At 42.1% G+C, this 17606-nt stretch overlaps 1 protein-coding gene across 4 annotated transcripts in view; it reads left to right on the forward strand.

The window, feature by feature from the left end:
- Window positions 1-8330: 8330 nt before the first annotated feature.
- cep350 (centrosomal protein 350) overlaps window positions 8331-17606 on the forward strand; it is a 48731-nt gene continuing 39455 nt past the window's right edge. For all 4 annotated transcript variants that reach the window (XM_080736004.1, XM_080736006.1, XM_080736005.1 and 1 more), the window contains exons 1-8: window positions 8331-8688; window positions 10911-10999; window positions 11194-11237; window positions 11420-11522; window positions 11805-11973; window positions 14468-15075; window positions 15273-15386; window positions 16553-16678. In XM_080736004.1, the coding sequence (XP_080592130.1) occupies window positions 10924-10999; window positions 11194-11237; window positions 11420-11522; window positions 11805-11973; window positions 14468-15075; window positions 15273-15386; window positions 16553-16678 (1240 nt within the window). In that variant the 5' untranslated portion in view covers window positions 8331-8688; window positions 10911-10923. The remainder of the gene's footprint in view (window positions 8689-10910; window positions 11000-11193; window positions 11238-11419; window positions 11523-11804; window positions 11974-14467; window positions 15076-15272; window positions 15387-16552; window positions 16679-17606) is intronic.

The raw sequence follows: 17606 nt of genomic DNA on the forward strand, positions 1-17606 counted from the left end.
TTGGCCATAATTTGCATTGTGCAAAAATGATTGCAATCCCAGAGACTGTTTATCTCTGGTAAAAAATACTTCTCTGTTTACATCTTAGACAAAACGTCACGCTAGGCAAAAAAAAACTTCTAGGCAAACGTCATCGTGCGACGCTAATCTACAAGCTCATAACACTTTACGCGATGCAACTCCCTGTGAGCTTGTAGATCTGCATCTCAGTGGGCGAAGTGAGGAAACGCCTGTTTTTGTTTGACAAGTATGGCGGCCAATCACAGATCGGCTCCGCGGCTAACGACGGAGTTGACTGGCCAATCACAGCTCGCTTCTCCGCGCGAGCCACTGTCAACACAAGCAGGCCAATCACAGCTCGCTTCTCCGTGCGAGGCCAAGATCTCAAACGTCAGTGTCAACAAAAGTGGTCCAATCACAGCGGGTCTTCGTTTAGCCGGTTAACGACTTCACGGTTTCAAAGACTTTCTGCATCATTCATCAATAATCACTGCTCATCAACAGTCGCTCTTCAACTTGCTCACGTTCTTACAGTTTATAGTTTCTACTTTCTATCCGTTTGAACCAGTTAGTTTAGTCCGTTTAGTTTACAGTTTTTTTCAGTTTTAGATCACTTTTTATTTTGCACCTCTGGTCGTCAACTTTGCTGAAGGATTACGGTATGGTTGAAGAATCAACGGTTGCTTCAAAACGCTTCACAATGGAGAAGAAGAGACAGGTCAAGAGACCTGATGGACCAAAGGCTGAAGATGACTGGACTAAGCTCACCTGGTCAAGTCATTTCGAGCCCATCACCGGCAGGGTGACTTTGAAGGGCGTCCCCGTTGTTGCATCACCACCTGGAGAAGGAGCTCCCAAGCAAACGGCAGAGCCTGAGTCTGACCGAGAAACTCCCAAACAGCAGGTGTCCATCATCCAGACGAGCGGCAGCAACGGTTCGACGGTAGCTGGGTGCACAAACCGCCAGTCAGTGACCACTGACAACGAGCACACGCACAGAAGGAAGAGGAGGCCCGCTGCTGCTTGGAGGAGGGTGGTTAAGATAGCAGCCTTCATACAGAAGAGGAATCCCCCTTCCCATCTGGGCCTCTACAAGAGACCAGCTGGTGTGCCTGGGAAGCCACCAGTCCAGCGTCCACGAAAGGTTCCAGAACCAGATGACACTACCAGCCTCAGGAGAACAAGCATCCTGATGGACGCCCCCCTCAAGGCCCCCAGAAGGTACTAGTAGGTACTGACTCCCCAGCAGCCACCAACGGCTTATTTATTACATATTTTATATTGTCAATTTTCTTTGTGTAAAATGTATATTTAATCATTAATTCATATTTTACTGTTATTTCAATCATTTTCTTATGTAAATAGTGTAAATAGTGTGTATTAACTAGAAATACTGTTCCTTCGAAACAGTGTGGGCTCGATTCCAACCCAACAAATAGGATACTTTAAGGTACTGTAAGGTACAGTACCCTACAGTATTGTACTGTACCTTACTATACTGTACTGCACCTTACTGTACTGTACTGTACTGTACTGTACTGTAACTTACTGCACTTTACTGTACTCTACTGTACTTTACCTTACTGTACTTTACTGTACTCTACTGTAACTTACTGTACTTTACTGTACTCTACTGTACCTTACTGTACTGTACTTTACTGTACTCTACTGTACCTTACTGTACTGTACTGTACCTTACTGTACTGTACCTTACTGTACTGTACTTAACTGTACTCTACTGTACCTTACTGTACTATACTGTACTGTACTCTACTATGCCGTACTGTAACTTACTGTACTGTACTCTACTGTACCTTACTATACTGTACTTTACTGTACTCTACTGTACCTTACTGTACTCTACTGTACTTTACTGTACTCTACTGTACCTTACTGTACTGTATTGTACTTTACTGTACTGTACTTTACTGTACACTACTGTATCTTGCTGTACCTTACTGTGCTGTACGTTACTGTACTTTACTGTACTTTACTGTACACTACTGTACTGTACTGTACCTTACAGTACTGTACTTTACTGTACTATGCTGTACCTTACTGTACTTTACTGTACTCTACTGTAACTTACTGTACCTTACTCTACTGTACTTTACTCTACTCTACTGTACTGTACCTTACTGTACTTTACTGTACTCTACTGTACCTTACTGTACTGTACCTTACTGTACTGTACTTTACTGTACTCTACTGTACCTTACTGTACTATACTGTACTGTACTCTACTGTGCCGTACTGTACCTTACTGTACTGTACTCTACTGTACCTTACTATACTGTACTTTACTGTACTCTACTGTACTGTACTCTACTGTACCTTACTGTACTGTATTGTACTTTACTGTACCTTACTGTACTGTACTCTACTGTACCTTTCTGTACTGTACCTTTCTGTACCTTACTGTACTTTACTGTACTCTACTGAACCTTACTGTACTTTTACTGTACTCTACTGAACCTTACTGTACTGTACATATTCTATGTGTTCTAGATCTACATTTTTGATTCTGTGTTTGGGAACCAGCAACTGTCAAATGGACTCCAACTGTAGTGGAGTATATTGAGTGCATATACTGTAGGCTAACAATCCCAGATCACATCTGTCCTCCACTATGTCTATAACCAAGGCGTTCTTCTATGTGGCCACTCCAGACTGAGGAGTGGAGCATGGCTTTTATTGTGTTTGTGGATCTGACTTGGAAATGCATTGGTTTTGATATCTCCCTGACAACCAACAACAACCACTAATATGGCTGACTGTCCCTGCGGGCTCTAGGATATATGGCTATGGGATTTACATCCCATCGCCCAGACTTGATTCTTGATCACAGCTGTGTAATCAGTAGAGTGGAGAGGGACATTTATTTATAGTTTTAACTATAACTATAGTTTTATACATCACACAGCTTAGACATTTGGATCAAATCAGAGAGCAGACCTGTGTGAACGCAATGATATAGATAGCATATCTGAAGTGTGAACACTGCAGCCACAGCGCCTTAACATAAACATGGGTCTATTATCCTTCTCTCCACTCACTAAACCCATTGGAAATGCATTGGGTGCTTAAAGTTAAACATTTTTATTTTTTTATATTTATACTACAAAACATTTCAAAACCAAAAATACAAGCACACGTGTCCTCAGTAAGCTGAACACATAAAAATTTGAATGGTGTTGAAAGGTGTAAGCGTTTAAGAGATGAATCGCGCCAAAGTTTTGAGGATACTGACTGACTGATAGATAAATAATGAAGATAACATACGTGTGCTCGCCTTCCAGGCGAGCCCACAATTATCTGTCTTAAATGTCTTTAATATACTGTATATAATATAGCCTATATTCCTTATAATAAACATCAAACCAAGAACTGACATTTGTTTTTGGAAGATTATATGTTTCTTGATAATAACCAGCGGTGGACAAAGTTCTCAACAGCACTACTTGAGTCAACGTACCGTATAGGTACTCCTGGTCAGATATTACTCCTCTACTAGTGAAAGTTGCTTGGTCAAATTTTACTTGAGTTCAGTTAAAGTAGGTCTACTGAAGTGCAAAAGTAAATGCTTAAATATTCATTCAATAGAGTGCAAATTACAAAGTACATTTTCTATTGATGACATCAGGGATCTCAATATATGGGCATAAAAGGGATTCCGGGGAATACCCATATATGGACTTTTACATATATGGAGATGCAGGTGATGGTAGTCAGCTCCACATAGGGATCTCCATACATGGGCATACAAGTTATTTGGTTCCCCTAGCAACACAGGGATCTCCATATATGGGCATAAAAGGGATTTGGTTCCCCTGTCATCACAGTGATGTCAGAGCATGAGAGTCAATCAACAAAAAAGACAAGCGTTACACACACGGACAAGATGTGACGGTTCTGATACTAAACTGTGACCTACAGAATCAATGCATTGATGTATAAAAGTTATTCAAACGTTATACAGAACTTTTCAAAAAACATCAATAGTAGATCTGTTCTTTCCACTGCTCTTGGAATACTTTCAAAAGTACAATATTTGTCTTTGAAATGTATAGTGTAGTGAAAGTCACAAGTATCCAAAAATATAAATAAGTAGTAGTACAGATACTCGAAAGATTGACTCAAGTTACATTACAGTTAAAAGTGTTGTTTTCTCTCCATACATCTATTGAGAGAACATTCTGGTATATATATATATATATATACACACACACACACACACACACACACACACACACACACACACACACACACACACACACACACACACACACACACACACACTGTATATTGCTAATGTGACAGAGATGCTGTTCTGGGTTGAAAGGTAACAAAGTTGTAAGTATGCAGCAATCAGCTGGAAACACAGGAGCAGGTGTGCAATGATCACAAAGTAGATGTATTAGCAATCATTCACTGTACTCATTATTGTGCTGTAAATAATGCATTTTGCTCTGTGAGGAAGCTGAACTAGTAGGATCACCCCCACTCCACCACCATAATGTGATGTTGTGTGTTTGTGTTCCCTCCAGCTGCTGAATACAGCTCATGTCAGGAGGACCAGTGATGTCAGGACTCCACACTAAGCTGGGCAGGAAGAAAGAGGTGCTACACAATTCTTTGTTTTTAGATGGATTTCTTCATATTTTTGTTTCTGTGGATTGAACATCAGAGTGCATTTTTAGCTGATTTAATTTATGTTGCAATAAGACAATCGCACATTTTTTCTCTCTTTTCTTTTCTAACTTCAGCACCAGAATAGTCAACCAGAGCTGCTATGTCCAGGCCTCAGTCATCTCAAAACTTGACTACAGTATCTCCCTCCTTCCTGGCTCCCCGGCATGCTCACTTAAGCCCCTCCAAATGATCCAGAATGATGCAGTATGCTTGGTCTTCAACCAGCCAAAATGTTCACGCCTCCATTGCAGTCAGAACTGCAGGCTCACTCCCAAATTTCTTCCGACCTCACCCCCTAGCACTGGGGACTGCCCATAAGTCCAAAGGTTCATTAGTCCGAATTTAGTTGGGGTTACTGAGGTTAGGGTTAGAGTTAGGGTTAGGCATAGTATTCTTAACAAATTCGGACTAATGAACCTTCGGATTAATGAACCTTCGGACCAATGCCATGGTACCCTAGCACTGACTCTCCCTGTACCCCTTCATGCCACTGTCTGCCTCGAATGATTCGAGCGATTGACCGAGACATAGCTACCATCCAGACATATCTTGGTCATTCGTTCTCATGTTTTTGTTACTTAGGCTTGTTTTTCTTGACAATGTTAAGATTAGATAGCAGGTTATTTAAACAGTTGCTAGGTCCATTGTTTACCTATTTTCCTGGTATTCTTTGTATAGATTATTTTTGATAGTGTATAATGTATATATTGTTTAGACTGATGCTTGGACCTTGGTTTACATGTGATCCTCGTTTACAATGGCACTGCACTACCGGCTCTGCATTCTATGTATGTGATTACCTTATTGTAAGTTGCTCTTGCTAAGAGAAGCAATTAAAAGCACCCCATTCGAATGATTTGGTGCACCAAACTATATTTTAATATCTTCTCAAGCACTTTTTAAAGAAGCATCATTCCAATCAGTTTACAACTCAGACATTGTATGTCTTGATGAATTGAATACATAGGATCACAATCGAAACAAGCCCTCGGCTCAGGGCTTTTTGTGTTATTCTTTTATCATTATTGTATAACTGTACCTTTTTGCAATCTTTGAGACACCCGCCCTTGATCTTTAAGGATATTTTTAATGTTGGAGGTTTGTGCACTAGAGTCAGGTATTTAATTATTGTAGTAAATTATTATGGACAGGTTCATGCAGGTCCGCATTGAATGTTTTATTTGAGTTTTCGTGTATCCATGGTTTTGAATGCTGGAAATGTATAAGGTGTCCTCCCCACAATGAATTCCCTCTGACAACCACTACTGCTGTGACCTAATAGCCTACTGCCACCTATTGGCGGTGCTGGTTACAATAAACAGTAAACATCTTACTCAAGGAGGTAAATATTGTGAACACAAATAATATCAACTTTCTCTTTCTTTTACAGACACCATTAACCTAATAACCAGGTTGGTATGATGCCATTTCCATTGTGTATAGGTGAGATAGGTGAGTATTTGCAGTCAAGCATAATCCTTATAGGGGCTACATTATGTTATGTTGTAAATAGTAACATGTCATTTTGCACATTGAGTATTATTAAATATTTAGTTTGAATAAAACTTTAACAGTTCTGTAAATAATTGTGTGTGTATATGTAAAGTATTATATGAGATATTTTTTGTTTTGTTTTCAATGAACAGTTTAAGTTTGTTATAGCTTGTGTAATAAATAATGCATTTTATATGATATATATATAAGCTTCGTCTTGACTTGTTTCTTCTCTTTGGCTTTAATGTGAAATATATGCTATGCAAAGCTTTCCATATTCCAGTAACTGCAATATGAATTGTAGAAAAATGTATGTCTGAGATTTAGAAAAGTTTTATTTCAGGCTTCAGGTTTTGACAAAAAAACTGTCAACCGTACTGCCTCCCTGCAGGCCTGGGTATTGGAGTGAAATAGTAGACTACATGTTACAAATGAGGTTTTTAATCAGAAAATGTGAAGGTCGGGACCAGGGGCGTCACAAGGGGTAGGAAAGTGGGACTGAGTTACTAGGGCCCAAGGTGGAGGGGCCCTGGTAACTTTAGCTATTGAAAAATAGCAGACATACAAGCTGGGGGTCCGTGGTCTAATTCATATCATTTTGGGGGTCCTTCACATGAAAAAGTTTGAGCATCACTGACATGGGTTTCTTGCACACATTTTCAAAAGATTTCAAAAATAGCAGATCTACAAGCTCGCAGCGCGGCACTCGGTGCCGCGCTGAGCTTGTATATCTGCTATTTTTCAATAGTTAACATTCATGGGGGACCCGCAGTGAATCCTTGTACCCAGGGCCCAGAATGTGGTGTGTGACGCCCCTGGTCGGGACTGATACATAACTTTCTCCATGCAGGGCCAGGTCAGCTCAACTCGATTATAGTAAGCGGTCTGAGGGGGTTCCGGGTGCAGATTCAAAGTATAATTCAGTGAAAAGTTATAATCCGCACTCACAATGTCTGGTATAAGAGTCTTTTTTAATGCAGTTAGCATCAGCAGCAGGCAAACAAACAGATGCGTTTCAGGACTGATACATATTCAGAATGACTGCTCAGTGCTCATTCTTCATTCATATAGCCTATAAAAATGCTCATGTAAACACCTCAGAATGGAATTTCCATTCCATACACACATACAGGCCTACTGATTGTATATAGTAGCCTACTGATGCTCCCCTGCATACTTGATATCTAGGCCTATGTGAAGATATACAGTACAAATATACAATAGTATCGGCTATGTGAAACAACAAGCACAGAAGCACTTGTAGGAGTATGCAATGCATGTCTGTCTACATTTTCTGTACCCAATTCTGCCCAGAGTACTTGGAGTCTTGGACTGTCGTGTGGGGCCAAACTATGATGATGTCAGTCAGGCATCTATGGCGTCAGCACTGAGATGGTAGTAATGTCATGTGACGTCAGGCATGTCCATAAATGGGCATATTAATATACAGACAGACAGACTCTCTCAGAGAGACAACTTCAAAAATACGTAATAGCAGGTTGCTCCACTGCACAGCAGGGGCTGCTCTTTCTCAACATGAGTGCAACACAACGTTACCAGGCGGTAGGTTTTGGGAGAGTATTTTAGCAGGTCGTTCAGTCCGAGTGTATCAAAGGGTGTGTTCGGAAATGCGCACCGGGTGTGTTAGATAATCACCCGCGTCACGGTTACTGAGGTTAGGGTTACGGTTAGGCATAGTTTTACTGAGGTTAGGGACTAGGGTTAGGTTTAGGGGTTAGGTATGGGTTAGGCATAGTTTTACTGAGGTTACTGCACTCAGTCTCAGTGCCACTCACTACACTGAGCACACACCCGGTGCGCAAACTGCGCATTTCCGAACGCACCCTTTGATACACTCGGACTGAACGACCTGCAAAAAACACTCTCCCGGTAGGTTTTTGCCTGCAATTATCAATATCAGTCTATTTAACTTCATTCGTGAATATATTTACATTATTTTATATCGTTTATTTTTTTCTGCTTTTACATTACAATTTTAATTTAAAGTAGTAGTAGTAGTAAAATGCAGACGGGACAGGTGGGTCGCAATTCAAGGCAAAAAAGGTACCCTATGTAGAGTGCAATCGCGATATTTCCGCATCTCATCAGCTTTCCTATGGTTTTGTCAATGGTGGATACGGACAGTCAACTGATCGCTCTTGAAACATCAACATTGTAACCCCGGGAAAGGGCAACTTAGAGGCGGGTAGCTTCCCTGTCTAACCAGGAGGACTGACTGAATGTCCATTGGGTCGCCAGGAGGACGAAAGACGCTGCAAATGCACAATGAGTGCAGGTTGCTAACAAAGTAGCTAATCTGTATACTAACATTTAGCTTGCCTTGGCTTGGTAACATTAGCCTGCTAAAGTTAGCAGCGGGCAACAAGACCTACAAAGACAGCGGGGGGTTAAAAGTAGTCCGAAGAAGTTTGTTTTTTCCCTCATCATGAAGGCGTCGTGTTGATTATGGACAATTAAGGAGATCGGATCGTTGGCCTAAAGGTAAAATCATGCTTTAATTTATTTTACACCAAGAGTCAGTCGTCTGAAGTTAGATCTATCTAACAACACTGGGCTGCTAATGTTCATGTTGGCTAGCGAGCGGCTCGGAGTGGGACTACTCCCTTCAACTATGCGACAATCTTCGCAAATAAAGTTTAGTTGAAAAGGGCCATTACTTGGCGTATAGCACCTATAGTCCTAGAACCTTTTTATATATAAATACCTGGCAGATAAATGATCGTCTAACTTCATAGAGCGGAGTCGGGTGCAGGATCACTTATATGTAGGCTATGGTGCACCCGGTAAAAGTAACTGTAAAGTGTAAGTTCATGTCAAGAAATAATTGTGTGCGGTTGAAAGGGTCTGTCGGTTGTCTGAAAGATACATTATTTTAATTATTTACTGTTTCAGTGTTTCAATGCAGTTGGTTGGCGATTATAAAGCAGGTAATAACGTAATGGTAACATAGGCTGCTAGCGTTGCTAGCTATTCAAATGGGTGTTTGTTACACTAGCAACCAACGACCAACCACTTGGTGTACGTCCTTGGTATTATAATTAAACAAATAACTGTTGACTTAATGTGATCGACACCTCTGTTCAACAAAAGCGTTTTTATTTTATTTTTATTAATACATATATTTGTATGTATAAAGTTACCATCCCCTATCATAAAACAGCTAGCGTCAGCTTTTCTTGTTGGTCAGATGACAGTTTCTTGTTGCTTGGAAGTGATCTACAGTCCGAACAGGATGTATGACTTTAGATTTTACCCTTTGAGTGCCGAAGGGCATCGATACTGCAAGCTCTGGTATGATTGATTTCCAATAGATCGTGTTGTTGTTTGTGGGGGCTTTTCAGACGTTCTCGCGCTGTCGCGCAGAACTTATTCTAAATCTTATGCAACTGTTGTCCTGACATGAACACCTCACCTGCGTCATACGTTTGTTATGAGCAAGCCGACATGACGTGGAAAGGAATGACTGGAGTGTGAAATATGAGATGGCTGAGCAATCCCTGTATTTTCCCCGAAAACACAGATAAAAATACCTGTCGTTTCTGTTGTGCATAAGCCTAGAAAGCCAGGACTTCCTGGTTGCAACATCCAGTACAGGCTGATTGTATATCAACAGACCTGGCTAGATCTACGGTTTAGATATCCATCTACTACATCTACAATATTCTTGATCAAAGGCTTGTAAATAACTTGAATTAACACTTAGGCAGTGTCCACTTTGCTTGGTGGAATTGTGGAAAGCACAAAAAAGCAAGGTGAGAAAAATGGATACACTGCTTGCCTCACGAGGCAAATGCACCAGTCAGAACTCAGAACAAAAATCAGCCTTATTGTTTCATGAGGTTCTGCATCAAAGACCAGGGTAGGTAGGTCTGCTTCACTCCAACCTGACTGGTATCTTAGGTAAACATCACATGCTTGGCATGTGGCTGACTCCTCTCCTGCTCATCTTCCCACATGGAAATCTTTAGAGGAATTTGCTGCTGCTGAACCGGTTTTAATGGCAGGATATCTGCCTAGTCAGCAGCCTGTCATTAAAGATGAATTATTTATTCAGCTAAAAGTCAGTTCAGAATGATGCAAAATGCCAACTTGTCATTTAGGCGATGGGCTCTTGACATACTTTACATGTATGGGTTTCAAACCGTTGCAAATATAAGATAAATATTATTGTCACAATACAGTATTATCCTCCTCAAAGTATCGATATTGAGGTATTTGGTAAAGAAAAAAACATGATATTAGCTGTATTTTCCATATTGCCCAGACATACTCTCAAGGGCTTTCACACACACAGTATTGCTAAGTGGTTTTCATGTACATAGCCATTGTTATTGTATCTGAAAACTCTGTAAAGTTACCATTTACCATTAATACATTATAATTGCCATTTAAAAAAAAAAAAGTGCATTATATGACTTACTTTCTCTCTTTTTAATACTTTGGGCTTTTGCCTGTTTGGTTCTTCCACTTTTTTGGGATTAATAATATTTAGTTGTTAGAACTGGGAATAAAGCATGGCAGTGGACACAGTGGATCTCCAGGGCAGCTAATGGTCGAGGTTGTGTTGTGTGCATGATGGAAAGTGAAAATGATTCGATTGCAATGCTATAGACAATAGCATATCCTGTGATATCATTCCTCAAATGTGTCAGTGCGTGTAATGTAATGTGCCTTATGTTTTCCTGCTGTCTAACCCTGTGCAGGTGAGCAGGAGAGATGAGGAGCAGCAAGACGGCTGAGGTATCTCTCAACAGCTCTTCTCAGCAGCCTTCTAGCCTGGACAATGTCAGAGGTGCATATGACATCTATTCTGTTCTTCTCATTCTTTTGCGTAGTACTTATCCTAGTGTCCATCTGTACACCCAACACATTTTAATTTATTTAGTATTAAACAGATTATATTAAAATTAGTTGGTTGGGGGAAGTTGTCATAGAAAGAAGTTCCCTAACTGACATCTTGATTTGTTTGTGTTGTTTCTTTCCCAGATCATACAGCTCCATGGAAAGGCCTGGCTCACTCCAAAGCTGCTGTAAGTACATTAGAGAGATGCTTTGCTTCTTAAAGTTTGCTTTGGTATTTAGTCTGCTTCCTACGGTGAATAGCCATTTTGGGGGTAGAAATTATGAGCCGTTTGAAACAAATCTCTTGAGATGACGATGAGGTGATAGCTCTCCGTCCTCCTCGTTCATATCCGGATTATTTTTCTTCCAGTTGCGGCACATTGAGAACCGACTTGAAGCAGCTCCAGGAACAGGGGTTTTCCTGGCCTCTGTTATGGACCACAAGAAGAGTTCCAGGAAGGTCAGACGCAGAGGTAATACAGAATGAGATATTTTATTGACCGTGTTCACATGGCGGCCATCTTGCCATTAATTCAATGAAATGCCACCCCAGTTGCCACCCGGTGTAGGTACAGTTTTCAATGCAAATTTCAAACAAGGCCGCCAGGTGAATATGGTCAATAATGTGTTAGCTAAAGCCCAGGCAGTGGACATGTGGGAAATATACACACTGTATACAGAATACAATTCCTTTTACATTTGCATATATTTTGAGTTTTTCAACGTGAGATTTAACAACCATACTCCCACCTCAGATGGCCGACAAATGGATGATGTGGGAGGAGGGTCATCCAAATGGAGGGGGCGAGGACACCAGAGCCCAGAAAAGAGCAGTTCTCGCAGCCCACTGAGAAACACCACCCAGGACAGCAATGTCTGCAGAAACAACAGTGTGGAGTTCAGAGAACCACTGGCCTCCTACAGGTAAACACTGCGACCCTGCCATGGGACATCCAGCGCCACCTGTCTTTGTAGTCTTTCACGTCAAGTAGTGTTTGTGCTTTGTCATGAAGAAACTCAATTTACAAATTACAGTTGATTTCACTGCAGGATGTTTTTTTCCATTTGAATTATTGTGTCAATTGGTTATCTTTTGCTTTTAGACTTTGGACGTCGAAAGAGCTCTTTTAGACAAATAACAGCCTGGCCCTGAGGTTCTTTAGTACACAACACGTCTATTCACAGAACATATGCTCTTGACACCCCCCACTTGAATAGCTTACGTGCCTCTGCAATAAGAGGTTTAACCACTCAAGCCCCATTTTATATTTCATTGTACGATGGTATTGCACAGCGAACATAGCCGATCTATAAGCTCACGACGCGTCGCTCTGCATAATGTTGTTGTGAGTTTATAGAATGGCTATTTCTTTCTTTTTTCAAAAAGTGTCTGCCTAAGTGGTTTAGCTGTGTTTTACTCAAGGATCAGTGCAAAGCACTGGACACAAGTATTTCCTTTGGCCTATTACACAAAAGGGTAAATCTATTAAACATTTGGTATTACATTATTAACTTGGGTTGTTATAATATCTATTTGCTGCATGTAGTTGATTATTTGCTCCAAATGTTCCTTCCTTCTTGTCCTCGTATCTTGCACGTATGCAGTTAGTGTATCAGTAATGCAATTAGATTACGAGTTTGAATCGAAGTATCCATACTGGTAATATTGGTGAAATCACAATTGCAGGGCAAAAGCTAATTACATAATGCAGCTTAGTCTAGAAACCAAAAATGGAACCATCAAAGGAGGAATAAAAGAAGAAGTCAGAGAACCACAACTTCTCCATTATTGCAGCCATTAACAGAAACATGGCTTTCAGAAGACACAAAGGTGTTATGTTACTCTCTGTAACCACAGCTGTGTAAGTCCAGTGGCTGGAAATCTTAACAAACCTTTTTTCAGACCCCCATCACCTTGTTGTTGTATAGAAATGAGTGTGAAATGGGGTAATATTTGACCCCATTTCCCCATATCTTGATCGATTCAGTGCAAGTTTTGATCATTCAGAGTGACGAATGCATGCGTCCCCTGCACTAGGCCTGGGGCGGTATCGACATTTTGTTACCGCGATTACCGTCTTCCCATTTACCGCCGGTACTGCGGTAATTACCGCACCCCCGTATCTATTAATTAAGGTTCGGCGATAAGCCAAAATATTGCAATCATCTTCCCAAAAGTCGCCTCCCCACAGCCTGACTGCCCGAGTTATACTTCTCCGTACAGCACAGCGGGTCTGGCTTTAAAAGGAGCAGATCTACAAGCTCAGAACGCGTCGCGGATGCGACGTGTTTTAGATCTGTGCCCTGTCGGGTTACCATAGTAACATAGGCTCCGTACTTTTCACACAGCTGCGTGTGAACAGGGGCGTCAATTGGGTATGGCAGGGATATGCAGCTGCCTTACCCTGGGTCCAGGGGGGGGAAGATAAAAGTTAGTTCTAAATGTAAATCCATAAATGTCTCTTTGTCTATCTGTACTGGTTATTATGTTGGTAAATTACAGTAAAATAACTACAAATGCAAAATGTAACAAAATGGTCACTTTAACAAGGTATTATAATTATATTATGGGTATATATATAATTATATATTATATGTACTTCTTAAAATAAATATATCATGCCTGTTGCTAAGGTATGGCAACACCAGTCATGTTACCATACCTTAGCTTTTTCTGAACTGACGCTACTGTGTGTGAACAAACCAGAAGAGAGAGACGGGTAGTCAGGATCGTGTAGGCTACAGTGATTCTGTAAACTCCATAACTCTATGGTAAACTCACGTCTCAAAACGCAGTGATTGAGTGCTGATACAGGTTTTAGTTACAAGACTTGACAGAAAAGGTTATAAAATCGCCGACGGGGCTCATCGCGCGTCGCGGTTGAAAAAGTAAAATAGTTTCATTTTCGGTTTTAGTCCACGCGGCCCGCGCTCCGCTCGTAATCCGTATGAATAAAAAAAGAAACAGCCACAACACAAGGTATGTATTAACATACTTGTGTCGTGGATTACAGAGAAAGTTTACTCTGTTCCGTACTCCCCTACGACGCTGCTGCTGCAGGGCAGCAGCCAGTGGCCACTCGGACAGTCACGAGTGACGTACACTGTATGTGGCTTCCAAACTGTGGTATACGGCCCAGAGCAGAGCGGCATGGAGCGCATGCGGTCCTCGCTTCTCCCCTGTTTTAAAACTCGCTTGTTTTCAATAAAAAAATATACTATTTTTGTCTTTTTTGACTGCGGTAAGGACCATGACACCGCGGTAGGCCTCGGTTTACCGCGGTACGGCGGTACGGCGGTTACCGCCCCCAACCCTACCCTGCACCAACACCCTTTGTCCACTTATCCATTTGTACACGCTCAGATTTAAATGAATGCTGAGGATTTTACTGAGTGCGTGATTTGATTCTTCCTCCAGGGAAGCTAGCCCTCCACCGCTTCCCCCCTCGCAGCCAGAGCCTGCCTACAGCCAGCAGTCCTACCCGGCCTCTGATCCCTCACTCAGTCAGCTGGTCTACCAGAGAGACACCAGAGACAGACAGACAGACAGGGACCTAGACAGCACACACTCCTCGGCTCTGGAGAGCACCGAGGTCCGCTACCTCAACGACCGGCCGGCCCTGGACGCTCTGAGGACTGTGTCTCACAACACTGGGGGGAGAGCCGGTGAGGACGGCAGGCCTAAAGCACACCTTGCACATTGCGCGAACAGCCAGTCGTCGGCCACATCCCTAACTCCAGGCCCCGCCATAGACCGCGCTGTGGGGGAGAGCTCGGCCTCCAGCAGCCCTGGTTCAGCCTCCCAGCGGCTGGAGAACCTGCGTCGGCGACAGCCCGACGACAAGCTGGAGAAGCTGAAGGAGCGCATTCGCAAGCAGAGGGAACACCTGGAAGAGGCTGCAGGGAGAGACCGGCTGCTGGGCTCTCTGGAGCAGCCTATACAGGGAGCTATGGGAGGCACCACCACCATGCCCACAGCGACAGTACGCAAAGTGGCGGCCGCACCACCTGCGCCTATATATAAAGGTAGTTTTGTATTGTACTGTATTCTATTGTATTCAGCTCATTTAAGTTTTGGTGTGTGACCTGTATCAATGTAACACATGTGAATAACATACATTAGCCGTCACCGTGTTAGTTGATAGTTTTCACAGTAGAGTGAGTCAGTGTAAAGTATTCTAGACTTACAGTGCATTGTAAAATTCCTGCATCTATTCTATCAGGTTTCAACTGCAGTGAGACGAAGCTTCAGACTCCTGATGGGAAAGTGTGGAAGGAGGAGGAGTTCCACAACCTCAGCAGAGAAATCTATAGGGACCTGTCACGACAGCTTGCTGGTGAGCCTGCAGAACACACAGTCATTAGGCTCATAGATTCCATTTAGAACTCTAATAAGTCACACTTGTTCTTTTTAAGATAATCTTCTTTCTACATACTAAACATGCCTGCTGAGGATCTATTGTGTGACATTGTGTAGTGGTTAATTTAGAGTACAGTCCTCCTAGTGCAGAACAAAACAGTTTTTGAGCTCAGATAAACAGTAGACTGCACTGTTTTTCTTTTCATTAGACATAAAGCTTAACTAACATGTCAGGTTCTGCGGTGTAAATATCCAGACTCTTTATATGTTGTCTTTTCCCTGCTCTATAGTCTAGCCTGTGATTCTGGCAGGGCTTTTCAAACTACACTAAAGAGGCATCTTACAGAATTGAAAATGACATCTTGTGTTTGTAAAGTTGTCCACTGTCAAGGCTTTCAAAATGAAAAGGATTGAATGGAAATACTTCCCAACAGAAGCCTGAGTTCCAAGCCCCTATAACTTGGGAGACGTTCTGTCCTGTACGCTAGGGCATTATGAGTGTGTGTGTGTGTGTGTGTGTGTGTGTGGTTAGGGTTTCTATGCAGCACAGTTTCCAGGCATGTTGCCACAACCACGGCATAGCAGCAGCACTGGTGTCTCTCACATACTCAAAGGGATCTCATTTTCCTAGAATGTTCTCAGTCCTTGTTATCCCACTTGAATCTCTGTAAGCTCCTGGACATCGCTGTTGGCTGATTTCTTTCTGAATAAGTATAGTAGAATCAGATGATCGGTAAGGATTGGGAGTCGGTTATGAGAATGAAGAACTTTTCCATCCACAAATTAAAATGATGCAAACATTGTTTTCACCAAATGTGCAAACGACTGCAGCAGTATAAATCTATTGGCAGAGTTTCTTTATCAAGAGTTGAACATGCCGGTTGTTGCATTTGTGTTTAATCTTCACACACTTCATTCACACTAAGCTTATGTATGTGTTTTATCCAATTGCTGTCTGTTAATTTAAGCTGTTTATAAGTCAAAATCGTATTACTGCACGCTATTTAAAAAAAAAGAAAAAAAACATTGGTCCCTAAGTTTCCGCTGCTGTACCCTGTGGCTCATTTCCTGTGTGTGTATGTGTGTGCATTTGTGTGTGTGTGTGTGTGTGTGTGTGTGTGTGTGTGTGTGATTTGTGTACAGAGAGTACCAGATCCAGGCAACAACAGCAGAGGGACCAGAGGCCAGAAGATGCCTCCAAAGAGAGAAGGCCTCCAAAACCTGTCAGGAAGGTCCATAAAGCTGATCCAGACCCAGACACCAAACAAGGTAGAAATTCTCCCTTTTATTTGCATTCCCCCATTGTCCCCGTTAAGCCTGCAGCATACTACAAACGGGATTTCAACTCAGATCCTCGCTGGTTGTGTTTGTTGTTTCTCATAGAGAGATTATAGATTAGTACCTCCTAATATCTTAAGAAGACAACCTTTCTTCAAAACTGTCCACAGTATATTGCTGACAGATTGCAGAAACATAAATTGAGTGTCTGGCCAATCACTTGTGATGTTCGGCTATTACACATCTTGTAGGTGTAAGAACTGACGAACCAAACGCTGGCAAGTCACTGACGAAGTTCCCCCCCCCCCCCCCCCCCCCCCTCATCTCACCTCCCGTAACACTTTCTCTCTCTCTCTCTCTCTCTCTCTCTCTTTCTTCTCTCTCTCTCTCTCTCTCTCTCTCTCTCTCTCTCTCTCTCTCTCTCTCTCTCTCTCTCTCTCTTGATGTAATCATCGTTGGCTGGTGGCATGTCGGCAATTTCACAGCCTGATGTACATCCATTAACACCAGGAATCTCACTCTGGGGAGACAGCACAAACTGATAGCAGAGCTGGATGATAAAGTTTCCATGCAGCCTACCCAACCCGTTTAGAAATAAAATACAAAGAGGAGCAGCTTACACTCATCTCCAAAATATGTTTTTGGGCTGTACCTGACTCAGAATTTGTCATGCTGTAACAGTTAGTCCATGCAGCAGTCAAGTGTCTTCATTTGGGTAGGGGAGATAAATCCAGTTTGCATAAAGGTACAGTACTACAGTCAAACACTGCGGCCAGCTCACTGCTTTGAATGGAGCGCTTAACAGCATGCTCAATGAATCCTGACGTTTTATTGGCCAAAGGGGGACATCATGCCAGAAGCAGCACAACACCTTTAAAGACAAACTTTCCCCTTGGTGGAGGTCTGTGCTGTACTGAGC

Source organism: Nannobrachium achirus (assembly GCF_963921795.1).
Source record: "Nannobrachium achirus genome assembly, chromosome: 1".
Lineage (NCBI taxonomy): Eukaryota > Metazoa > Chordata > Actinopteri > Myctophiformes > Myctophidae > Nannobrachium > Nannobrachium achirus.